Source organism: Dunckerocampus dactyliophorus, chromosome 16 (genome assembly GCF_027744805.1).
Source record: "Dunckerocampus dactyliophorus isolate RoL2022-P2 chromosome 16, RoL_Ddac_1.1, whole genome shotgun sequence".
NCBI lineage: Eukaryota > Metazoa > Chordata > Actinopteri > Syngnathiformes > Syngnathidae > Dunckerocampus > Dunckerocampus dactyliophorus.
In genome coordinates this window covers 731,679-757,413 of record NC_072834.1, presented here as the reverse complement: position 1 = coordinate 757,413, position 25,735 = coordinate 731,679, and the positions used below count along the sequence as shown (strand labels likewise).

Here is a 25,735-nt window from a genome sequence, read left to right as displayed (position 1 = left end):
TCCATCCATCTGCTATGCTGCTTCTCCTCAATAGGGTTGCGGGGGCATGCTGGAGCCTATCCCAGCGGACTTGGGGCCAGAGGCGGGCCTTTCACGCTCACATTCGTAGCTGTGGACATTTAGAATGAAGCTAACATGCGTGGGAGGAAACCGAAGTACCGGAGAAAACCCACGCCCGCACGGGGAGAACATGCCAACTCCACACAGAGATGCCCCACGGAGATTCCAACCCAGATCCCCCAACCGTGCGGCCAGCATGCTAACCACTCGGCCACCGTGCAGCCAAAATAAGAAACATGGAGATTTTCTGCAGTGAAAAAGCCGTAATATGAAGCGAAGCTGCAACTTTATTCTCATTCAAGTCAGATGTTGCACTTTTGTTGTCTTCCCCCCCCCCACCATGTCATCCTGTAACATGGCAACATTAGTGGGGGGTTTACTCCGTCCGTGGATTCCCTTCACTGGGCTCCTCCATTTCAGCTGTTTGTCCCTAAAATATGAGCAAACCCCAAAGGGACCGGACGTCCCGACAGTTCCCCACCTTTTGACCCGTGAATGAAGTGTAACTCTGCTGGGCAGCATCACCGTTACGCTCCAGTGCAGAACACACTCATGGTGCAGCAGCCGGGTGGGTGGTGGGGGGGCTAAAACACTCAACTGGTATGTTACAATAGAAAAAGTGATGTAAAAAGTGGAATCCAACGATCAATGCTTTAGGCACGTAAGTCTTTATGATGTGGGGGTGTTTTTAGTTTTGTGTCTGTGGCTTCAGATGAAACAATAAACCTCCCCCACCCGTAAACGGGACGTCCGCCCATTGTGACCTTCATCGCCTTTTTAGTTCCACGGTTTTTTGTTGTTTTCTTTTTAAGTCAACCGATGCCGGCTGAAGTATTGCTCAGCAGCTCCTGTATTTACACAACTACCTGACCCCCCCCCCACACAACATCTTTCAGTGGTCTTCTAAGAAAGAAGAAAACAAAAACATCCTACAAAATGTAAACATGAAGGAAAAAACCAATAGTGTGTTATTTGTTGTTTTGTTCCCTCCAAGTGTTTGGAATCCACCATCTGCTGCTCAGGTTGATGCCCCCCCCCCCTTCCTTCAGTCACTCCAATGTCCAACAATTGATGAAGAATTGACAATAAAACAAATCCTTCCGCGTTTCCAATCAGCAGTGAGCTTTCTTGTTCTTCTTCGTTCGGAACACTCAGCAGAACACACGTCGTCTCCTGGCGGCCAAAGTCACATGTTCCGTCAGCCACGCTTCGGTTTGCTTGCGTCACATGTGGCGTTTAGTCCTGCTTGGCCTGCAGCTGCTGCTTCCACGCCTCGTTCAAGTACACCAGCCGTTTGTAGTTGAGGATGAAGAGAATGAAGTTCAGCGCGTACGTGGTGATGCAGATGACGCACAGGTCCTTGAGGACAAAGTAGAGGATGTAGCCCAGGTAGAGCGAGCCCACCACCGACAAGATGGACGTCATCATGAGGATGAGGGCGGCCATCGCGCTCACAGTCATTCCTGTGGAAACAAACATCTGATTACCAACCCAGCATCCGCCTCAAGCACTTGTGGGGAGCCGTTTGTGGCCCCCACAGCACATTCTAAAAATAGAATTTAACAAGAAAACTAAAGAAGGAAAGAAAACATCAGCAGCAAACATGGAAAAATACGCTTTTTTCACAAATAAAGTCAGAATCCTAAAAGGTAAAAACTGCAATGTAACAAGACAAAGAGTCATGCCAGAAGCTTCCAAGGAGAAACAACATTTAGCAGCAGCAGGTTGACATTTCAAAGAAACCATTGCTTTGTTGACGTCATAATGCGCAAAAGAAAAGTTGTCATTTTTTGGAAAATTAGGCAGCGGGAAAGCGTTACAGTGTTATGAGAATAAAGTCCAAATATTACGGGAATGAAGTCACAATTATGACAAGAACACTGACTAGAAGAACGCTGAAATAGTTGGAAAGTGTCATGGAAATGGAAAAATCGGCTGTAAGTCCAAATATGAAAAAGTCTTCCAACGACACAAAAAGTTGCAATTTTATGAGATAAGCTGGTAATATTATGAGGAAAAATAAGATCATTTTCATAGCATTGAAATATGAAAGCATGAAATGATATCATGAGAAACAAAACAAAGAATCAAGTTTGGAAATTGAGGTTGTGGGAAAAAGTGATCATGTTATGACAAGAAAGTCTAAATATTATGGCAATAAATACTAGAGCAATAAAGTCACAATAATGAGCAGGAAATGTACAAGAAGAAAGTTGAAATAGTTGGAAAATGAAAAAATAGCAGAAATGAAGAAACTGTTAAGAGGAAAATGTTGTCTTGCAAGGAGAAAGAAGTTGCAATTTCATGAGAATAAACTCGTAATGTGTAATGTCCTTTTCATAGCATAGACTTGAAATATGAAAATATGATATATTTTTTCAACTTGTAATATCATGACAAACAAAACAACAAATAAAGTTGGCATTTTTGGAACATGAGCTTGTGGGAAAGCGTTCTGGTGTTATGAGAATAAAGTCAACATATTGTAGCAATAAAGTCACATTCCAATTAGACAAAAATAGCAGTTTTACAAGAATAAACTTGTAATAGTATTTTATTTATTATTTTAGTAGCATAGAGTTGAAATAGTCAAGAAAAAAACTTTTTTATAAAATAAAAAAAAAACTTACAAAATGATGAGAAACTAAAGAAAATAAAGCTGTAGTTTTTGGAAAATTAGAGTTGGGAAAAGTTAGAATATTATTGGAATAAAGTCAACATATGATGGGAATAAAGTTGAAACATTATGACAGGAACATCTACAAAAGATTATTTAAGAAGAAAATCGTAATATTTAAAAAAAAACAAACCAAACCAGCCAAAATGGGTGAAAGAGCCAAGACTAATAAGAAGCTGGTTGACCTGCGGCGGTGAGACTTCTTCTCCCCCTTCAAACAAATGCAAACATTAGTTGATGAGAACACAAAATGTAGTTTTTAAATGGCACTTTTTATTCTTCAGGGAGAAAAGCAATCCAAACCTCTTTGACTTAGATTGGTTTGACTTCTCCTCGGTTTCATCTGCACTGAGCTATTTCTCTTATTTATTGCTTTTATAGTTGATGTGAACGTGTGATGGATCAGTTTGCTGGATGAAGTCTGATGCTTGCTCCCTTGGGGGCTGGTTAGGAGCTGTGGTGTGTGTGTGTGTGTGTGTGTGTGTGTGTGTGTGTGTGTGTGTGTGTTGTGAGTCCAGTGAGCGGTACTGTATCTGCTGTGGCTAAAAGGACTAAAGGGTTCTGTCGGGGTGCCAGGTGGCCGGATAAACACCAGTCAGCGTCCGTATCGGGATACCACGGAGAGAAGGAGAGTGCACGATTGTGAAAAAGATTGTCTTGACATTGCGATTCTCTGCCACCATTTCTTGTGCTCATGGAGACGTGTTTTCAAGAACGTTTATTCTGAACACAATGACCTTGACCTTTAAATGCAAGACGTCCACTGAAGTTGATTCCAATGTCCAGAGTCAAGTGAATGAAATATGGCTACACAGGTACACACACACACACACACACAAGGTCAGCACTTAGTGCAACAATGGCTTCAGAGGCTCCTCAGCAGAATGTTGAAGGTCAGCAAGCCCAACTTACCCAGTAGGAGTTGGAAAGCATAAAAGCCAATTCCATAGACACTGTTTGGTTGGTTCAGCATGCTGTCATTTCCAAAAATGGAGCCCAGGAGTCCAAATCCTCGACCCCACCTTTAAAAAAGAAAACCAGTAAATACACGTGATATACAACAACGTCCTACATCTGTGCAATTTTTGGTGATAACAAAAGTTGTGAATGTTTAAAGAGCAGAAAACAGACATCATGCGCTCATCCATCTGCCGTAGCTGTGATAGCTGTGTTGCCATTCCATAGTAATCATCATCATCATCATAACCCTAACCTAAACTAACCCTCCATTCCACACCAGCGACACCATCCTTAACCATCCCATCAATAATCCATGTACAGTATGAGGAGCGTGCATGACAAAGGCGTGCTTCCCACAAGGTTTTTATTTATTTATTTGATTTATAAAGAACAAAAATAAAAAACTAAAAGAGCCGGGCTTCACACAAGTCCAGCTCCACAACACCTGAAGAGACAGAAAACCACACAAAACAACCAAAAAGTCAAGACAACAATAACGACTAATACATCATGATAACAATATTTTAAAATCATACAATTCCACTTCCATCAGGTCTATTTATAGTATAGTATTGGTAAATACTCCTGCTCTCTATGGTCTAATCTAAATGCACTTCTCTCATGATATCATCTCCATGGCATGTGCACATCAGTCATGATAAGTATCAGTATCAGCATCCATCCATTTTTCCCAGTATCATTCCACTTCTTAACACATGCTGTGTATTCTTTGCATTCCTCGTGTGATGTTCATGTATTAGCAAGAGAAGCTTTCACGACATGACTTACGTCCAGCAAGCTTCATTCAACACAAGACAGTTCCTGTTTGTTCAAAGATCACACACACTTCAAGTACTTACACATTCTATGCATCACATGCACTTTCTTACAGAGACGGACGGACGGTTTGCTTGTTTCCACAACTATACTCTATGAATGTAATGGGAAAAAAATTGTGCCTTTGGCTGTTTTTTTACTGTCCCCACGGCACATTAAAAAAAAAGAAAATGACAATAAAAAAGGGGAAAATAACAATAATACAGTGGCTTAAAGAAATAAGACACTATTTTCCTAAAGTCACAATATTATGAGAAACAAAACAACAGATGGCATTTTGGGAAAATTAGGTTGCAGAAAAAGTCATAAATGTTACATCAACGTTAAGTCCAAATATTACGGGAATAAAGTCACAATATTACCAAAACAAAATTTAAATAGTTGGAGGGGGGCAGCAGAAATAATAATTAAAAAAAAAAAAACAGCTGCAATTTTATGAGAACGAAGTGAATTTTTTTTTAAAAGTTGTATTGTAAGGAATAAAAAAAAAAAGTTGTTTTTAATGAGAACAAACTGGGAATATTCTGAGGAAAATGCATTCACCATTTTAGTAACAGAGTTGAAATACAAAAGAAAAAACATTCTTTTTTAAAGGTCCTAATATGAGAAACAAAACAAAATAAAGTAATTTTGGGAAAATTAGATTGGGGGCCATGCTAATGGTTAGCATGTTGGCCACACAGTCAGGAGGTGTGGAAGACCTGGGTTAGAATCTCCGTGGGGCGTCTCTGTGTGGGGTTTGCATGTTCTCCCCCCAGCGTGAACGCGTACTCCGGCTTCCCCCCACATTCCAAAAGCACGTTAGGTTGACTGTTGGCTAGAAATCATCCATGGGTGTGAATGTGCCCTGCCATTGGCTGGACACCAGGTGTACCCCGCCTCTCGCCTGAAGTCAGCTGGGATAGGCTCCAGCATAGCCCTGTGACCCTAGCGAGGATAAGCGGCGTAGAAGATGGACGGATGGAGATTGGGAAGAAGTTAAATATCCTGGATCGTTTTGTTAAAGAACGACATTTACAAAGAACACTGAAATATTTGGGGGACAAAACAGCCAAAAAGGGGGGGAAAGAGCAAAGAACAAAGTTGATACTAATAATAGTCTTTTCCACCTCTATTTTTCTTGAACCCTATAAAAGGTCCTAGCTTGTGTATGTGTTGCTTTCCAAAAGCTACAATATCAAACCTGTCCTTGGCTGTCTGGAACGTTGGAGTAGCCTAGCAAGCAGCCAGGCTGAATAAAGGACGTTTCTGAAGGAAGGAATGTCTTGCAGGGGCAGCACAGTCCTGCAGTGGTGACAAGCTAACATCTGCCTCACAGTCATGAGATGTGCGTGCCGGGCGGGGGTTCTCCACTTCTCCAGGCTCGTTTGAAAAACTCAAGGATGCACACTGCAGGTGGGAGTGCTTGGTTGTCTGTATGTGACTGGCCGGCTGGCAACCGCAGCTGGGATAGGCTCCAGTTCCCCTGCAACCTTAACGAAGGCCAGCTGCATAGGAAACGGCTGAAAATATGTCAGCAGAATGAAACTTGAAATCCTGATAGCTAAATAAGAGAAATTGTTTCACTTCAGAAGTCAATTCATTGTTTCACGGCCAGTGAGAGTTGCAGCGCTAAAGTTACCTTAGCCCCTAATCAATCAAATCTACTCATTCATTCAATCACTCACACACACATCAGCACATCGTGATAAGCCTTGTGCCTCGTCTGGAAGGCGTGTGTCCAGACGTTTGCCACCCAGGGCCGCATACCAAAAGAGGGAAGGACAGTGAGCCATTTTGGCCGTGCGCAATCGGGTTACTGCTAATATTCCGGTTATTTGACTGCATGGAAACGTACTGATAGGATTCCGCTCTAGACTGTTCAGGCGTACCAAATGAAGTGTCTGTCGAGGGTATACTCCAAATTCACACAGTTCCCTTGCCAGACGACAATCAGTGACCATCGGCATTCAAGCGCTCGTGCTACGATCATGCTGCCACATCTTGACAGGTTGCATTCCAGCAATGTTTGTTCAGCGAGGACTAAGAAACCCTGACAAGAACACAGCGTCTTCAGCAAATAACATAAGGAATATCTTCATTAAATCACAAAGGAATACATTCAAAATGAAACACCGTGCGAGGTGTAAATATACAAGTAATACAACTAGCTACCAGTGTACAGGAACAGTCATGGATCAATAACTAGAGGCTAATTTAGGATAAATGCTACAAGACACTGTCATTCTGTACTTAATGAACCAATTGAGGATGGAGTCCTTCCTCACCACTTCACAGTTCCAATTTCACGGCTTTGCTCTATCATGCCTTGCAAAACAACATGAATAAATGAATAAATCATGCCGCATCCTGGTTGAATACCATCTATCAGTAAAGACAAATAGGAATAATTAAGCAGTTTTGCCTAAATGAAGCATTTGAGCTAAAACAGAAATATAAAGACACATAAAAACGTTGATAAAATGCAGTATTCCACACGGGTCACTAGGTGTCGCTAGTAATGTGACCGCAATGGTGGGTGAGGCACACACGCACCAGGTTTGAATTACCTCACAACCAGCACTACAATAACAACAACATCATCATCATCATCATCATAGTAATCACAACACAGCACATTTATTGCAACACACACGAGCGTGGCTCGTATTTCTCTCTCTGCTTCTATCTACTGTAATACGGGTGTAAAGGTGACTATGGGTGACTAATTCTTGCCTAGAAGGCTCTAAATATGGAATCAAACATTATTAAACAGGTTTTCTATGCTCGAACTACGGAAATATCCTACTTTGCAAAAATGTCACTTATTGTGGGCTATTTTGGGAACATATCCATACACCACAAGCAGCAGCAATATGTACAGTATGTGCTAAACACAAAAAATGATACATCCCTCTGCTATGAGCTCTGTGCTATAAGACACGTTGCTGTGATGACATTAGCCAATGACAGCTAACATAACCGGAAGCAACCGGCTTCAAAAGTTTAGCCAAATGATTGTACCATAACTAACCAACACATGCTAAAGGCAACTTTTGTGCAAAAGCTTGTTTCAACCGAGTTACTCGGGACACATGTGGGCAAAATATGGGGTTTCCCATTTAAAAAATACAATTTAACACATTTAGGGGGTGTATGACGACAGCAATTATTACGAGAAAACACCAGGCAGTTAGCTTACCACAGTGCTAGCTTCATGATGCTACACAGCTCGTGATGTACTGTAGCTCACGGGACGGTTAGCTCACAAAGTGGATTTATTTGAGATGTGTTAACGAAAAGAAAGCAGTAAAGCAAACAAAGCACATCCATTAGCTAACCGCAGCGCTGCTAGCCGGGAGGATCTGACAGTTAGAAAGCGCGGAGCCCAGCCCGGATTGCTACAATAGCAGTCAGATTCATTGAGCGCCACCGCGGGCGCTCTCGGCTAAATGGAAATTACCTTGAGCTGAACACTTTAGAACAGCTGATGGAGCTGCTGACGTCGCATACAGCCCGATAACTCGGATCCCGGGCCTTTTCCCTCTCGACGTGAAAAGCATAAAGAGACAATAGTACGCCCAGCAAGCAAACCACAAGCCGGGCTATTCTCTCCCACCGCGGGGTGGACACTCTCAGGACGGGCGCCGCCATCACTCCCTACTAGCCTAGCTGGACACACGCAGACATACGTAGCTCGCTAGTCTGTTGGACTCGACTGCGACGTGGAAAGGCGTCAGTACGCGCCACAACGAGAGGGGCGGGGCCGCCCAGGCCCGGGCCCAGAACAAAAATCGTCCAACATATCAGCCCAGCTATGCGGAAACCCGCACCACGCCAGGAAATACGTCATCGCTGGCTTTATTGCCTTTATAGCGCAAAGCAAATAGCATGTTTTAATAAGTTACACTAAATCACTGCTTCTCACACGGGGGTACTTGTAGGGGCGGAGCCACAAATGTTTGACTGGGGTGGCCAAGGTGAGACAATTACTCACATCGGGGTGGCAATAAGTTAACGCCTAAAATGTCCTGCAGGCCAGTGGGGTGGCCGGGGAGTGACCAGGCCACCACGGACCTCCGCCACTGGATACTTGATGACGCTACAGTGGCGGAGTGATGGAAATTTCGTCTCTTTTTAGAGAGCCGCTTCATTTGGCTCGGCTCTCTAAAAAAAAGGAGCCGACTCCTTCGGCTCCGAACTCCTCAGATTTTTTTTGTCTTAAATGATTTTATTACCAAATTATGTGTATTGTGTAAAATGAGTTACTAATGTAAAAAATGCACGAGATGAAATGTTTATTATTTAAATGAATTTATTTTATTTAGTCAAAATAGGTCAAGTCTCTTCAAGCAAATTTCTCACGAACGAATCGGCTCCAAGAGCACCACAGCATATGTTTAACCCCGCCCTCCCCTTGTTCAGTGTGGACACAGAGATGCCGCCACACATCTTGACCAGTGACATTCGTCTTTAATAGAAAAAAAAGACGAGGAAAAAACTAATCGGCTCCCAACTGGGCTCCGAACGATGCGAGACGGCTCCTGTCGTTCATTTCAAAGAGCCGGCTCTTAGAGTCGATGCGTTCGCAACTGACACATCGCTACAGCAGTGCCTCGGTTAACGTCATTAATCCTATCCAGAAGGTCCGACTCAAACCAAAACAGACTCGAAGTAAAGCAATTTTTCCCACAGAAAATCATTTCAATCCAATTAATCCGTTCCACACACCCAAAAATGTTAACACAAAACACATTTTATAGACAATAATCTAGTTTGGGACAACTAAACATTGAACATCACTTTTACCTCTAGCTTTGTCAGACAAAAAACACAAAACGATCAAAACTAGAGAAGCCCTCGGAGAGCGCAGACATACAAAAAAAACCGATTGTTTATTTGGTGTGAGTCTCTCAAACATGTAAAAACAATATTATGTCTATCATGTCCATAAATCAAATATTTAAAAACCCCACCAAACATACTTGCTTTTAAAAATGACTTTTGATTATATCTGAAATCTCTTTCCTTTTTTGTATACCACCTGTCATTGGCATTTCGACTATAAATAAAGTTACTGTAAAAAAAATGACAGTAGCGACCATAGACAGAGACGCCACATCGAGTGGGTCAGTCCACCGCTGCAATATGTAAACGTCGCCGCCATATTGGATGTGTCAGTAAATAATATACAAGTAAATGTACCTACTTTCATAAAACACCTTTCTACAAAGAAATTTAAGTTACGTCCTCTCGTTCATTCATTCACACACGCACTAATACGCGTGTAAAAGTAAGTACATTGACTTGTTGGTATTCATTTACGGACACATCCAATATGGCGGCGACGTTGACGTACGGCTCAGCGTTAGATGGGGCGCCTGTGGTAATGACGTATATCCTGTTTGTCGTTCCATTAGTCCAACCACAATCACGTGACTGCGTGTATATAAAGCCAGCGTGACATCATTTGTTTACTTCGAGTGGAAGAGATCCCTCTGCGACGTTGCATCTTGGTTTTAAACCTTTTAACGGAATGGAGCCCGACACGGAAGGATTAGTGTCTTTTGAAGAGGCCTATTACGACCAGTATGACTATTACAACCTGGTAGAATACTCGTGTCACGTCGGTGGCAAAGGAAGATCCAAGAAAGAAACGGAGCTCAACACCAACCGCCATTGCCCCGCCGGACACGAAAGGAAGATTGCGGGCAAGCTTTACAACAGCGAGCTCAAACGGAGGAGAACCAAGAGTTCGTCATGTTGATGTGTTTACTCGTCTCTTCGCCTGTTTCCAGGTAACACAGACGTTTTCCGTGATCGCACTTGTAGGCTACGGCGGATCCTGTGTTTATTACGTGGTGGCATGGGACGGTTTGTTCCATATCTTATTACCGATCATTCATTCACAGCATACAGTTTACATATTTGACACTAGCAACACGTCCTTTGTTTACATGTTGTCGTTTCAATTTTGTTATGTTGTGTTAAGGAAAAGAAAAAGAAAGAAATAGGACTACATTTTAAGGACTAGAATTTAATAAAGGGAATAAAATAGGAATGCATTTTGTTGTCATGTTCAAAGATATCATAAAATACAGATAGAACATATAAACAATAAAGCAAGACTTTAGAGTAAAGATATACATACTGGAGTAAAAAAACTGACTGAATTGCACAATTCATGAGTAATTCCGGACACATTTCTGTATAATTGTTCTGTATGCAGTCCTTGGTGAAAAACGTTTGGACACCCTTACCCTATAAATATACTGAATATTCAGTACCAACATATAATAGTATATTTGACCATTTCTTATTTGACGTTAGATCTGGACCCCACGCTGGATTCCCAACGTTGAGTGTGGCCAACAAGAGTTCCTTTCCTGACCAAGTGACCGGAGTGTGATGACTGCAGCAACATGTCACATGACAGCTGTCTTCATACTCAAACAGACCCTGACGTTCAAGTTACGCCTGTGCAAGAGTAGTTTTGTTTTTAGCTAAGTAGGTCAGTGATGTGTGCTCTATATTCAAAACATACTGTAGCTGTACTCCTTGCAGCCTGGAGAAGATATTTTACTGTACTTTAATGGAATAAAATGAGTGTTAGCCAAAACAAGGATTCATTTCTATTCCTTTTGTTTCACTATCAAATGTAGTTGGCCATTCTTCAGTGTATTTTTGTGAAGTGTGGAAAAACAACCTTTGGGAGTAATGCCTCCACGATAAGGCAACACCGCCATCACATTTTTGTAGCACAGTAGCAGTTCAAGTCCGTTTCAATTTTTTCAATTTCATAGTGCTGTCCCTCTTTGCCCCCAAACTACACATTGTTTCTATCCCAAAAACATTTTTAAAATGAGACCACCACCGGATAGCATGTTATCAATAGAGGTTTAAAAGAACAGATTTTAGAAGTTAAACGTTGAAAAAATGTCGAGAGTCATTGTTATGGTAGGCTTTACATTCAACGATCGCTAACGTTAGTAACTAAACTTTAGCCACACAGCTATCACTGGCTGACAACAAATAATTAATGCGCACGCGTGTGTTTAGGTGGGGCGTGGCCACTGATCTGTATAATATACTTTATCTGGATCGCTCATAAGTCGCACGCCGCCGTGCAAGCCGCAGAAGCCAGAGACGCCATCTTACTACTCACATCTCGACTACATTCGCACAGCGTACATAGTGTACAAAGCAGATGAAGAGGCTCGCAGAACATCTATATTTTACATTAAAAAGCGGAAGATTCTCCCATTCCTTCAACTAACGGAACCTTCGTCCCTTAAAAACGATTTGATACGTTATTCTCTATCTTTTGGCTATATTAAATTTACTTTTTCCCCTTCCAATTCTCATTGCCTTTGGGACAAAATTCTACTGTGCACCCTGGCTCAGCACTCCCCTATAGCAATGCATAGTTTTACTCCTCTAGAAAGAGATTTTCATTTTAACTGCATATCCCATCCCCTTTTCCACTAAAATCCATGGTCATGATCCTTTACTTTTTTTTCTTACTTTCATACAATTCACTATGCTCTCGTCTGTACAAAATATGAACCATAAAAGAGACAAGTTTTAAAATCATTTAACATTTTGCTGATTTTTTTGTTTGTGTTACGAAATAGAAATAACCTCTTTTCTGATATAGAAATATATTTGAACAAAAACCACAGGAATAATACGTGATAACCATAATGTGTAATAACCATGAACACATACACCAACACACACACAGAAAAAACAACACTGGAACAAAACCATATGCTTTGGGTAAGACAATACGTTGTTTGCAATCTCAAACATACCGGTATGCATGTTCAGTAATATTATTTTCCAGAACATATACGAATGAATCCTTTTACGTCAGTCATTCAGCAGCAAAAAAAAAATAGTTGTTTATCCAAATGAAGGGTCATGCTGGGTCAATTGTATGCAAACTGGCTTGCTAACTGCACTGTATACAATGCCTGGTAAGCATCATGGAAGCACTGAGATTCTCCCATTTCTTCAATAACGCAACCTTCGTCCCTTAAAGAAATACATATATCATGATATGTTTTATGTTTTATGACAATAAAACTCTCTTGAATGATATAACAAAAAATGTACGTAAATTTCCTCTTAGCTATTATAGAGCTATATAAACGTATCAATTCTGGACATACATTTAATCAGAGGAATTTTACACGATCGAAAATATCTGAGAGATGGACAGTGCAAAACCCTTAAATTATCAATCATAAATCTACATTTCAATCATACTTACAGGTGAAATGTTCGTCCACAGCCTTTCAACTGGCGATTTGTGCAGTTAATAGCTGCACATGCAGGCATTTTAAGGCAAAATTTGTGTCCAATCCGAATGAATAAAAGAAGTTCACCACGAATGCAAAAGCTTGCCCGAGTGTTTCTTGCGAGTAGCAATATGGCGGCCGTGTGGCTTCACAAGTCATCGCCAATGAGCTATCCAGATGTATAATACAGATCAGTGGGCGTGGCAGTAGCGAAACTTTAGCCACACAGCTTTCATTGGCTGACAACAAATAACTAATGCGCACGCGTGTTTGGGGGAGGCGTGGCTTTCCAGGTCGGAACAGGAAGAGGTTGGTGTAATTAGCGCCTCCCATGTAGTACCAAACCAAGGTAAAAAGCATTTAGGGTTTAACAGCGGTGTGCTGTACAGTATAGGCAAAACTATGGAAATACGGAGCCATACGTATTATCATCAAGATGACCACAAACTCAACGGCGTACGGCATTTTTCTTTTACCAGCTTTTATTTTGAAGGCAACGTACACCGGAACTGCTATTGAATGTGTCCGGGTTATAAGCGAGACCTCTTCCCAGAGTAGCCTGCTATACATTATCCTTAAAAAAAAATAAAAACCTTTACATTACATTGTATCATGATGCAGCTGTGCAGCGTGTGCAGCGAACAGACACCAAAATACAGATGTCCATGCTGCAAAATAAGATAGTAAGTCGTCGAAACTGTTTTCTGTATTCTCGAAGCTAGCTTCATCACGTGCGCTCTTCATTTGTTTGTGTTAGTGTACACTCTGAGTAATCAAACATATTTCAGTCGGTCCCATTTCACGCTGGTCAGTTCAGTAATGTACTTTTAACGTGAATTTGTTGTTCCAGCTACTGCACGTAGAACCTTACGTGTTAGAAACACGCATCTAAAAGGACTTATAGTACATTAAACATTCTTTTATATGTGAAATAAGTGCGTTTTCTTTTTCAGTTGTTCTGTTCCCTGCTACAAGAGGCATAAAGGTATGTTACATTAATGTAGCTTGGTTTAACAGTTGTTTAATATTACATCATGTGATGGAGTACGTTGGAAAAAAAATCTGAGATTTCGAGAATAAAGTCATAAATTTACGAGAATAAATTTGTACATTTATGTGAAAAAAATCGTATTACCTCTGCCCAAGGCCAAAGGTCACATAAGTCCCCCCACCCCCATTCATAGCTGTCCCAGGCAAAAAAACTTGTAATATTGCGAGAATAAAGTGGTAAATTTACGAGAAAAAACTCATAACTGTATTTTTATTTCTCCCCCACATGTATGACATATTACGACTTCATTCTTGTGATATTAGGACTTTTTTTTGTAATGAGTTTTCTTGTAAATTTACAAATTTACTCGTAATATGACTCATAAATGTACGACTTTATTCTGGTAAATTTATATATTTTTTCTCGTAATGACATGAAATTTACAATTGTAAATTTGCTAAATTTTTCTTGTAATAAAGACTTTCTCCTAAATTTAAGACATTATTCTCATAAATTTAAAAATGTATTCACTTAAATTTACGTGTTTTTTTTTCTCATAAACCTACAACTTTAGTCTTGAAATCTCAGATTTGTTTCCTCCCAATGTGTCTCTAATACGGTGTAGTAAGTTCATACGCATGATGCACGTTTAAAGAGCAATACCCATCTGTTGTCTGTGTCCCTAGACTCTTGTCTTCCTGTAAAGCAGCTTGAACCCACCACCCTTCCTGAAGCCAAGGATGCTGGCAGGGCGGGTATGTTTCTTTAATCAGTCCTGCATGCGTGATCCAAGACATGTCAAGCCAGCAAATCAACTGACTAACGGATTGCATCTGCATTAGACACAAGGATTTTGACAAAGATCTAAGTGTGAACATGTCAGCATACTTTTTGCATGGACGAGCTGAAAGGATGATCTTCTAACATACTGCCTATTTATAGAAAATAGCGGTGCACTATTTTAAATTCTGTGCAGACACGTGGAGTGTGGAGGATCTTCTGCAGGAAGACGACATCCCTGATAAAGTACCCCCAGAGAGGCTTCAGCTGTTGGGTATTAGTTCCACAGTGCATGTCTCTCACATCTCATTTGTTTTTAAACAGTTATGGCTAAGGAGTTGTGCGATCGATGTGCTTCACAGGTCAGTCAGAAGAGCTGAAGGATCTGCTTTGTAACCCCCACCTCAGACATCTATTACGGAGCATTGACAGTGCAGACAGCAAAGAAGAGGCAATGAAGGCGGCCATGCAGGAGCCCCTATTTGTGGAGTTTTCAGATCAGTGTTTGAAGGTTGTACAAAACGAAGCTCACTCACAGGAGGTCAGTGAGGACATGGACTGGTAAAGTTATCACACTTTTTTGTGCAGTACAGAAAATGTGCTTTCTAAATTTTTTTTTTTTTTTTTTTTTTTACAAAGCAGCCAATTAAACAACATGATTCAATTTCTTGGATATTATATCTTCACACCCTCCCAACAGACATTAAAGTCCTTCCAATCATGCACATATATATATTATATATTTGAGTAAAAACATACTGCAGTGTATTTCAATGACAAAAGCTGAATTGACAAAGCCTGTTCTGCCATAACACTCGTGTAAAACAATATTTGCATATATTCCACTGGTGTACATCCTTTAAAGCAGCACATCAACTAAACCAGAATTCATTCTTTCCCTGATTCTCATGCACATTGCCGTAGGTGAGTTGTACTATGTTGACATCTACGTTTACTCTGTGTGTGTGTGTGTGTGTGTGTGTGTCAATTATCTAACACGCCCATTAGTAATACGTGTAGATTTGATCAGAGCCATACAATTCTCAGTCGAAGGCAGTAGTGATGTCATCTTAAACATGACTCATTCATTCACATCTGACACACACACACACACACACACACACACTGCATGTACCGGTAATTCTTAAAATCTTACTTATGGCATTGCGCTACTATTGAAACATTTAAGTCGCCGTTTTTGATAAGCGTTAGAAGTACGTTATTATGTAAGGATACAGTTTTTCCAAGTCTTTTTGCCCTTTTTAAATGAACATTATTACTGTGCACGCCACCGTGTGCTGAAATATAAAGTGACAACATGAAGCAGAAAGAAAAGGTTCCCTCTGCTGCAAAAAGCATTTTAGCGTAGTGTTCAACTTTAGAGCAGCGCAGGGAGACATTTTATAGGCCATGACCCAAAGCTAAAGCTAAGCATGTTTGTAATTATTTTTATTTTATTAGATTTTTTATTTTGTAAAGTGTATACATGTGTGTTTCTTCAAGACAAAGCGTTGTGTTATTAGTTATTCAGATTTCATGTTTTTCTTGTTACATTATGCTTTTTACTCCATTTTTCCAAATGTTGCCTTTTTTTTGTTTGGTTTAATTTCTCCAACATGCCTTGGGCCGCTCCTTGGACGCCCCTGCTTTTCTAGCTCTCGGTGAGGGTTTGAGTGCGTGACGTGAATTCAGCGAGCAACCACAACTCTCGACTATTTAGCCTGTTGGCTTTCTTCGGCGCAAGCGAGCGATGGTATTTCAAGGGAGAAGGGCAGCGTTATTGCAGCTGGAACTAATCTATGTTTTTATTGCAAATGTTGATCTGAAATCGGAGGAGAAGGCGTTTACGGAGGTGAGCTGAATGAGTTGTACACACGCAGGGAATGCTCGACAAGCCGACTGATCCCAGCAGGGTTAGATTTTTTTTGGATATGCCCCCGCAGCCCTTGGTGGAAAAAGTGTGGACACCCCCGCTATAGAGTCTTCTCCAGCAGGATTTCATTGAAGCCTGTCACGCCGTTCCCCAGCTCTGGTTGCCTGTCTGCGTAGAGAAGGGGCGAGCGCTGGCAGTGCAGCTTTACGGATCCCTGACATTTGTGCAAGAACACTTTCAGTTCCGATGAAAGGAAACTGAACCCGGGTTGTGTGGATGTGCCCTCACCTTTGGTTGAGCCCTAATGGAGGCGACCCCCTGCATGTTTTGGTTGGTCTCCACCTTGTATTCTCCTCTCCTGGAGGGCAGTTTGAGAGCAGCCACCACAGACTTCATCTTCTGGAAGCCCGTGGCTGTCAAGGACACGGAGATGGACGGCGCAGACGCCAAAGCCAGCCCCACGGGCCAGCCTCGCACCGTGATGAGTTCCTGGATGGTTGAGAGCTGTACGGAGCCCAGCTCCCTAATTACCGGGTTCCCTTCTGGCACACCTTCCGGCATGAGGTCCTCCGCATCGTCAAGCTCTGCCTCAGCCAAAGATTTCAAGCGTGCCTGACGCAAGAAGGCAACAGTCAGTGTGCACATCTCACCGTACTTTTTTCCTCCTCCATAATCTCACCCTCCACTTCCTCCAGGATTTCTGAATAAGTGCTGCTGCTCTGTCCCATCTCTGGATCCGCCTCCTGACGAGCCAAGATCTCACCGCTGCAAGAAGCATACAAGTAAAGTCCAAACGCATGGCTGAAGATGACCACAATGTATCCCACCAGAGATCCTAGGGTTCCGCCAATGCAGGGGGTCTCCAGCTTGACCTTGCAATTGACATTCATGCTGCTACTGTCATGGCTATACCAACGGTGTCCAAAGTGCAGCCCCGCAGCACATTTTATTAGTTGGCCCACTGCACATTTTAAAAACAATTTATCAAGACAACCAAAAGAAAAACAGCAAAAATGGAAAAATCCGCAGTCATTTTTACAAGAATAAAGTCAAAATATTAAGAAAAAAAGTTGCATTCTAATGAGAAAAAAGGCACAATTTTACGAGCATACGGTCGTAACAGCATGAGGGAAAATGTCATTTCAGTAGCATGGAGCTGAAATATGAAAGAAAAAATGTAATTTTTTAAAGTTGAAATATTATGAAAAACAAACAAAACAAAACAAAGTTGTCATTTTTGGAGAAAATTAGGTGGGGGGAAATGTTCTATGATGATAGTCAGAATATTACCAGTAGAAAAAGGTAGTAAGATTATTTAAGAAAGTTGAAATATTTAGAATAGAAAACAAAACAAAACAAAAATGTGAAAACAGCAAAGAGCGAAGTTGATACTAAAAAATAGGCTTTTTCACCCAATGAAATAAGGAACATCTTAGCGTACGAAATATCAAAGTGGTCCTTGCGTACGTTTGGACACTCTTGTTTGGCCATACAGTCAGTGATAGCTAAACTTTGCCAAATTGCTATCATTGGCTGACAACAAACGTGCGTGTGTGTTAGGCCGGGCGTACTCAAAGCAGGAAGAGGGCGGGACATAATGCTTGCAGCACGTTAGAATATTGGCGCCCTCTAAGCAGCCGGGGAAGGCGTGCATGCAGCGCCTTTTAGTGCAGATAGGATATGCCATTCTTCTATTTCACTAAATATGAATGAATGATGTTCAAAGATGGCGCCCTCCGTGGCAGACGTCTCTGTGACACTCTCCCGTGTTTTTCTATTTTTTTCTATTTTATTGTTCATTTTGGACATTCACACTCACGCAGTACATTACAACAGAGAGACACTTTTGAACATCGGCAGGGTTCACCATGAACTTTCATTTAGCCTCTCAGACTTTGCCTTTCTTCTGCGCCGGGAGAACGCAGCAGCCTGCGGACCTGGTGAGCTGAATACCCAGCGAGCAAAGCATCCGAGGCGTAAACGAGGCAAGCGAGCCGGCCTGCATGCTAGGCTAAAAGCTAGAGCGACGAGGCCACCGCTACCAAGCCTGCTGCTAGCCACGTCCGCTCTCTTGAAAACAAGATGGACGAACTACGAGCAAGGATTACAGCTCAACGTGAGATCAGGGAATGCTGTGTCCTCACCTTCACAGAAACCTGGCTGACGGAGGATATACCGGATTCGGCGATCCAGTTGGAATCATTTGCTGCTTACCGGGGAGATCGGACTTTAGCGTCTGGTAAACACAGAGGTGGCGGCGTCTGTGTCTACGTAAACAAACGGTGGTGCACAGACGTACAGACGATGGAAAAGCACTGCTCGCAGGACATTGAGCTGCTGATGGTGAAATGCAGACCTTTTTATTTGCCTCGTGAGTTTAGCGCTGTGTATTTAACTGCTGTTTACATCCCACCACGAGCTAACACTGCTAATGCACTAGGCCTCCTGCATGACATCATTGATAAACACGAGACCAAACACCCAGACCTGTATTTATTATATCTGGCGATTTCAACCACTGTAACCTCAGGACTGTCCTCCCCAAATATTACCAGCATGTGAGCTTTCCCACAAGGGAAAATAACATCCTGGACCAAGTCTACAGCAACATGAAAGGTGCTTTGAAGGCTGTTCCAAGACCCCACTTTGGAAAGGCTGACCACATCTCTATATTCCTTTATCCAACATACAGACAACTTCTTAAAAACGCTCCCCCTGTACGTACAGCAGTTAAAGTGTGGAATGAAGAAACTGATCAAGTACTTCAGGACTGCTTTGGCTGCACAAACTGGGATGTGTTTAAAACTGCAGCGGGGAGGGAAGATTGTACTGTTGATTTGGATGAATATGCTTCTGCTGTTACTGGCTACATTAGCACATGTATAGAGACTGTTACTACCACCAAGTATTACAGAAAATACCCTAACCAAAAACAGTGGATGAACTGTGATGTAAGGGCTAAGCTACGTGCTCGTTCGACTGCATTTGTCATGGGCACCGCTGATGACTACAAAAAGGCCAGATATGACCTGAGGAGGTCCATACGGGAGGCCAAAAGACAGTACAGACAGAAGCTGGAGGGCTACTATTCCACCTCAGACCCTCGGCGCATGTGGGCGGGGCTCCAGCACATCACAGACTATCGACAGCAGAGTAGCGTAGCCACGTCCAGCCAAACCACACTTCCAGAGCTGAACGAGTTCTATGCCCGCTTTGACACCCAAACTCCTGATGAGCAGAGAGGGTGGCTGAACCTGGGGAGCACACAGGACTCACCTCTCATGGTGACATCAGCTGATGTGCGCAGGGTTCTAAACAAAACAAACCCACGAAAAGCAGCAGGGCCAGACAACATCTCAGGACGTGCACTTCGGGTTTGCTCATCAGAGCTAGCTGATGTGCTTGCTGACATATTTAACCTGTCGCTTGCACAAGCATCTGTACCGACATGCTTTAAGTCCACCACCATAGTGCCCGTACCCAAGAAGAGCAACGTGACCTGCTTGAATGACTATCGCCCTATAGCACTCACTCCTATTGTTATGAAGTGCTTTGAAAGAATAGTCATGACCCACATCAAAAAGAGCATCCCGGCGGCAACTGTGGACCCTCTACAGTTTGCATATCGCCAGAACCGGTCCACGGATGATGCAGTCAACACTGCCATCCACACAGCCCTTTCTCACCTACAGGGCCAGGACACATACGTCAGAATGCTATTTATAGACTATAGCTCTGCTTTTAATACAGTCTGCCCCCACAAACTCACAAATAAGCTCCTCACACTTGGCCTGTCACCCTCCCTCTGTAACTGGGTGTTTAACTTTCTCACAGGCAGACCCCAGTCAGTCAGAGTCCACAATCGCACATCCAGCTCAAGAATTGTGAGCACTGGGACCCCACAGGGGTGTGTGCTGAGTCCGCTCCTCTACACGCTCTTCACCTACGATTGCGTGGCCTCCCAGAACAACACCAGCATCATTAAATTTGCGGATGACACTACAGTCATCGGACTGATCACTGGTGGTGTTGAAACATCATACAGAAGAGAGGTGGCGGACCTCATAGCTTGTTGTCGTGATAACAATCTCCTTCTCAATACAGATAAGACTAAAGAGATGATCATCGACCCAAGAACAAGGGAAAAGGAGCCGCATAGACCCCTGTTTATTGATGAGACTGAGGTGGAGAGGGTGAAAACCTTCAAGTTCCTTGGCACACACATCAGCGAGGACCTCACCTGGTCTCACAACACCCAACAAATTATGAAGAAGTCCCAAAGGAGACTGTACTTCCTGAGAAGACTGAGGAAATTTGGCATGCCCACCACAATCCTGAGTTGCTTCTACAGATGCACTATCGAAAGTGTCCTTACCGCCTCCATCACTGTTTGGTACGGTAACTGTACAACACGTGATAGGAAGGCACTCCAGCGGGTGATCAAGACCTCACAGAACATTGTTGGGGCAGCCCTCCCCTCACTGCAAGACATTTATAAATCTAGAGTCCTACGCAGAACACACAACCTCATCAAGGACAGCACACATCCACAACACTCATTATTCACACTCCTACCGTCAGGCAGGCGCTACAGGAGTTTGAAGTCCAGGACCACAAGGCTGGCAAACAGCTTTTACCCACAGGCCATCAGGCTCCTCAACGAAGCACTCGCACACGCCACACGCAACACACGCACACACTCATAGCACTTTATTTATTTATTTGTATTATTTACTTGTATTAATGTCTCTTCTGTTGTTGTTGCTTAATTTATTGGTATATATGTTTATGTGTTTATGTTTCTTATGTTCTTATTCTTTCATTTGTTTTCTTTCTTTTCTTGGGAGAATGAACAGAATAAGATTTTCATTGCATGGTATAACTGCTGTTTTACCATGCACATGACAATAAAACTCTCTTAAAACTCTCTTGAATCTAAATGTTCCTAACAAAAGTGTGACCTGAAACATTTGATGTATTAGGTTTATTCTGGAGCAACAGTTTCTGTCATGTTGTAGCTGCGTGTGAAGGGATAATCAGCGGGATCAGACACTTCCTGCTGGTTTGTGTTGGCCAGACGAAGGCAGTGAGCCAGCAGAGCCTGACTGACTGGCCACATGCGGCTGAGGTCGGGAGTTTACCTGCTTGGATCAGACTCGCAGAATGCCGCCGCTCGTGGCGTCTGCGGCGCCCGTACCGCATCCAGCAGCACTGAATGGTGAAGGCACACTTTGAGAGAATCTTCTTCCTCCTATCCTCCAGTAAATCTAGCTGTGGGACAGGGGGGAGAAATGCAGAGACACATCATGCTGCTGGCTTCAAAGTAGGTAAGAGATGAGACAAGTTCTTTGAGAATAATAAGGATTGGGGGGGAAGGAACCGCCTCCTGTGGGGGACAGAGACAATAAGGGGCAATAAGGACTCACATGCCCAGACACCCAAGGCCATCTGAATCAGGTGATAAGCATATGGAGGGCTTGTTTTGGAGACAAGAGGAAGAAAAGCCTAATGAGCCTCATGTGCATCTTAGCAGAAATACATGATGTGTATGTCCATGCATAATTAGAACTAATATTAGTCTAATTAAATGGATTAGTGCTATTCCACCTCCGAGCACATTTACCCACTGATGACGCAGCACCAGGAGCAACTGGGGGTTCAGTATCTTGCTCAAGGATACTGCGACACGATCACGGGAGGATCGAACCCACAACCTTCAGGTTGGGAGACAACCACTCTACCACATGAGCCATGCCATGCCGCCCTCAACAACACCAAACATTTTATAAGTGCACAAACGCATTGTACTGTCTGAGAATGTAACGATACAAACGGACTCCAAAGACTTACCATTGAGTGAGTGAGAAAAACTTTAGTCCTTCCACAATGCACCAAAGATTTGGGTTGACTTTTAATGTCGTGTTGCCACACCAAGTCCAGGACCTTCTGCACCTCCTGCAGAAGAACATCACCGTCGCTGGCGGCCTGGGCTTCAAAGACACACAAGAGTAGAAGTCAAGTCAAGTGAATCTTTGCTGCACCCATGTCTCCAGTCGTGGCCAAATGTTTTGGGAATGAGACAAGTATTGTTTTTTTTGCTGCTGTAGCGTTTTTAGATGTTTTTGTCAGATGTTACTATGTTGTTCCCAAAGACAAATCACTTCTGCCTTTGGAAAATGCATTGTTCTTCTTGGATGCTTGGGAGAAGTTGCTTCCGGAGGTTGTTTTGGTACCCTTCTTTATTCATGGACGAATGATTGGCATGACACAGGACTGATGGTAGCGCTCACCTTGTCTTCCATGGACAAGCTTTATTTCTGGATGCCAAACAATCAGAAAGGGGATTCATAAGAGAAAGTGATTTGACCCCAGAGTTTAATACCAGAATACCAGTCAGTCTGTTCCTGATGTTTTTCCTGGAGAAAAGTGGCTTCTGTGCCCTTCTTGACACCAGGCCCTCCTCTAAAAGTCTTGGTCTCACTGTGCGAGCAGATGCACTCACGCCTGCCTGCTACCATTCCTGAGCAAGCGCTGCACTGGTGGTGCCCTGATCCTGCAGCTAAATCAACTTTTGGAGACAATCCAGACGCTTATGTTAACCAGAGAATCACTCACAAGATGTCAGCTGGTCCTTTTGTGACAGGGCTGAAATGCAGTAGAAATGTTTGGGGGTTGAGTTCATTTACAGGACAGAGGGGCAGCAGACTTTGTGAAAATTAATATTTGCATCATTCTCAAAACGTTTGGCCACGACTGTAGAAAAGCAAAGGAATCCATCCATCCATCCACACACACACACACACACACACACACGCGCGCGCGCGCAAGAGCAAATGAAACAAGGTGCAGCCATTTGCATCAGTCGGCATTAGTGAGTTTCCCTGAACATGAACAGCAAATGCAGCTGGCGGTGGGTCACCAATACGACGCGAAGCACAGAATGAGCATCTGACAGACATGCATGCATGCATTTACCTGCAAAGTTCAAAAGAGGTTGCATATTTTGTTATATACGCCAAAGGGAAATGTCCCAAGGAGAGAACCAGACTAAGAGAGCTAGTGAAGAGAAATGACAATAAACCAGAAGACCTAAAGAGAGGAAATAAAATCACTGTTGGCCCACAGTAAACGCACCAAATGATTACAATTACTTTTATCTGATTTAGCCACGAGTTGGACTTACTAAGATGAGGAGTTTGTGACTGGAAACTTGAGCATTTAAGAATGGCTCCATAGCGTTGCGTGAAGCACTTGAAAGGAATTCTGTGCGAGAAAGATCATCAAATAACCAAACCTACACAGTGACAAGAAAAAAAACACACTTTGACCTTATAGGGAAGCCAGCAGCACTTATATGAATGGTCTCCACTATCCCACAGGCCTCCAACTGTATGATCACCTGACAATGGACGTGAAACAACAGTTAAATCACTTGTCTACGTGACCAGAGAGTCATCTCCAGATAGACTACCTCCTCTTTTTTGAAGATGAACGGCTTACAGTCAGAATTGGGTTTAATGCAGCGTGTGTAATGAGGAGTGGTGGTGTGGAGGATGCTCATGAGGCTCTCCAGGGAGTTCTGCAATCGCACAGACATTGGCGTCAATCGGTGCCATTTCCTTGCAACAGTAACACAGTTTGCGGTGATCTCGCCTTGAACTTGGAGACCACAGTGACTTTACTGAGCCCCTTGCTCGGTGAGTTCTCCGTTTCCTCCTCTGCAAAAATATGCTGAAGAAAGGGATTGTCAGACCTCTGAAGTATGCTGATGATCTCGGGTGCCACTGGATCCTGGAATACAAAATACAGTTTCACAAACGGGTGGTTGAATGCTCGTTACGCCTACGGAAATGCAATGAGACATCGTCACTTCACTTCATTGCTACGATAGTGACTGTCTTGTCCCCAGATGCAAGACTTCATTTTGTCAGTCTACTCTCTCTGCAAGCGGGACACAGTTTTGGAACTCTCTACCAACTCATTCCAAATTAAAGACCAACAGCATGTCTGTATGGCGGTGTTGCCTTGTCTTCTTCTCGCGGGTGGCGGGAGTGGAGTGGCAACAAAGTTTGAGGCGCATTACCGCACGATCCACAAGATGTGATGGAGACATCCCTCCTCCAAACAATGAAGCTGTTTTGGTCTATCAATGCCAGCGACATATAGTGACCGTCAGAACAGAAGATTGTCTCATTCCACAGAGGAGTGGCCACTAACGAGTTGTTTTGCCATGAAGGACGGTCGTTCACCAGCCACATAAAAAGGGAAACTCCATTCCTACAATTTTAGAACTGAAGAAGACTTTTGCATGAAAGGTGAAACGTGGGGGACAAACTGGATGCTCTTCATACAAACCTTGTTTTTCTCCACCATGCCTTGGATCCTGTAGTTGACCTTGCCAGCATAATGGGCCACAGTGAAGTGTGGCACCCTGCTGAATGTATCCCAGCTGATGCTGCTGTTATCACTAAGCTCCTTCTCCAAGCGAACCCTGAGCACCTTGGCATCGGCGGCTCGATTAAGGCGGCTCTCCTGTCGCAGGTGAAACAACAAACAATTACCCTTGACCGTGCTTAAAAAGAATGAACAACGCTGTGGGCAACAAGTAAGCACATGACCTCATCAAGAAGGGAAAACACACTGATAGGACTTCCTTCCAGAAGATCTAGACAGCTCTGGTTGTCTTGGTATTTGACAAAGGACCACTGCAATCCCTCCGATACATATTCCTCCTTCAAACAGAAAAGAAAGTACGCTGATCAGCTGTAACAGAACCTCTGCACATTATTGTGTTATTTTTATTTGTTTAGCCTTTTTATAAAACAAAATATATATATAAAAATATCAAAGTGGCTCCCGGCATCTTTTGATTTTTCTGTATGAGGCCCTGGGTGGAAAAAGTTTGGGCACCCCTGATTTAGACTCTCCAATTAAGGTAACGTGCATGAGAAGACCCACGTACACGCGGGAAGAACATGCCAGTTCCACACGGGGATGCCCAGAGGAAGATTCAAACCCTCGACCTCTTGACTGTGAGGCCACCACGCAGCCTATGACAGTGCGATACACAACAACAATATGATGGTGTACATGCTACCTGCTGAGCTCGTAGATAATGCGCCACAAAGTGCTGCTGGAGTTTTTCGTTGGCGTAGTTGATACACAATTGCTCTAAATTGTTGATTTGGAAACATTCAAAGCCATAAACATCTAGAACACCTGTATAGGAAAGAAAAGACATGTTCAGGTGCCAAATGAAGGCTACGGCTCCGTGT

General features: G+C 42.9%; 3 protein-coding genes across 6 annotated transcripts in view; 1 reads left to right on the top strand and 2 right to left on the bottom strand.

Moving 5' to 3' along the window:
* Nucleotides 1–329: 329 nt before the first annotated feature.
* On the bottom strand, nt 330–8,334 carry vkorc1l1 (vitamin K epoxide reductase complex, subunit 1-like 1). The gene is made up of 3 exons (XM_054755019.1): nt 7,977–8,334; nt 3,650–3,759; nt 330–1,523 (listed from the first exon to the last, which is right to left on the bottom strand). Exons 1-3 carry the CDS (start codon nt 8,165–8,167, stop codon nt 1,297–1,299), a joined length of 528 nt encoding a protein of 175 aa, XP_054610994.1. The 5' UTR covers nt 8,168–8,334; the 3' UTR covers nt 330–1,296.
* Nucleotides 8,335–13,085: 4,751 nt separating this feature from the next.
* Nucleotides 13,086–21,387, top strand: znhit3 (zinc finger, HIT-type containing 3). 2 transcript variants are annotated; one of them, XM_054754315.1, is made up of 5 exons: nt 13,086–13,272; nt 13,770–13,801; nt 14,494–14,562; nt 14,784–14,861; nt 14,950–21,387. In XM_054754315.1, exons 1-5 carry the CDS (start codon nt 13,253–13,255, stop codon nt 15,150–15,152), a joined length of 402 nt encoding a protein of 133 aa, XP_054610290.1. In that variant the 5' UTR covers nt 13,086–13,252; the 3' UTR covers nt 15,153–21,387. The 2 variants fall into 2 exon arrangements, with proteins under 2 accessions (XP_054610290.1, XP_054610289.1); XM_054754314.1 differs by having other exon boundaries at nt 13,116–13,499.
* LOC129168720 (unconventional myosin-XIX) overlaps nt 16,254–25,735 on the bottom strand; it is a 20,231-nt gene continuing 10,749 nt past the window's right edge. For all 3 annotated transcript variants that reach the window (XM_054754308.1, XM_054754307.1, XM_054754309.1), the window contains 12 exons: nt 25,558–25,679; nt 25,079–25,192; nt 24,816–24,992; nt 24,114–24,251; nt 23,932–24,039; nt 23,789–23,859; nt 23,644–23,723; nt 22,311–22,450; nt 21,602–21,731; nt 17,140–17,225; nt 16,749–17,072; nt 16,254–16,674 (listed from right to left, as the gene is read on the bottom strand). In XM_054754308.1, the coding sequence (XP_054610283.1) occupies nt 16,561–16,674; nt 16,749–17,072; nt 17,140–17,225; nt 21,602–21,731; nt 22,311–22,450; nt 23,644–23,723; nt 23,789–23,859; nt 23,932–24,039; nt 24,114–24,251; nt 24,816–24,992; nt 25,079–25,192; nt 25,558–25,679 (1,604 nt within the window). In that variant the 3' untranslated portion in view covers nt 16,254–16,560. The remainder of the gene's footprint in view (nt 16,675–16,748; nt 17,073–17,139; nt 17,226–21,601; nt 21,732–22,310; nt 22,451–23,643; nt 23,724–23,788; nt 23,860–23,931; nt 24,040–24,113; nt 24,252–24,815; nt 24,993–25,078; nt 25,193–25,557; nt 25,680–25,735) is intronic.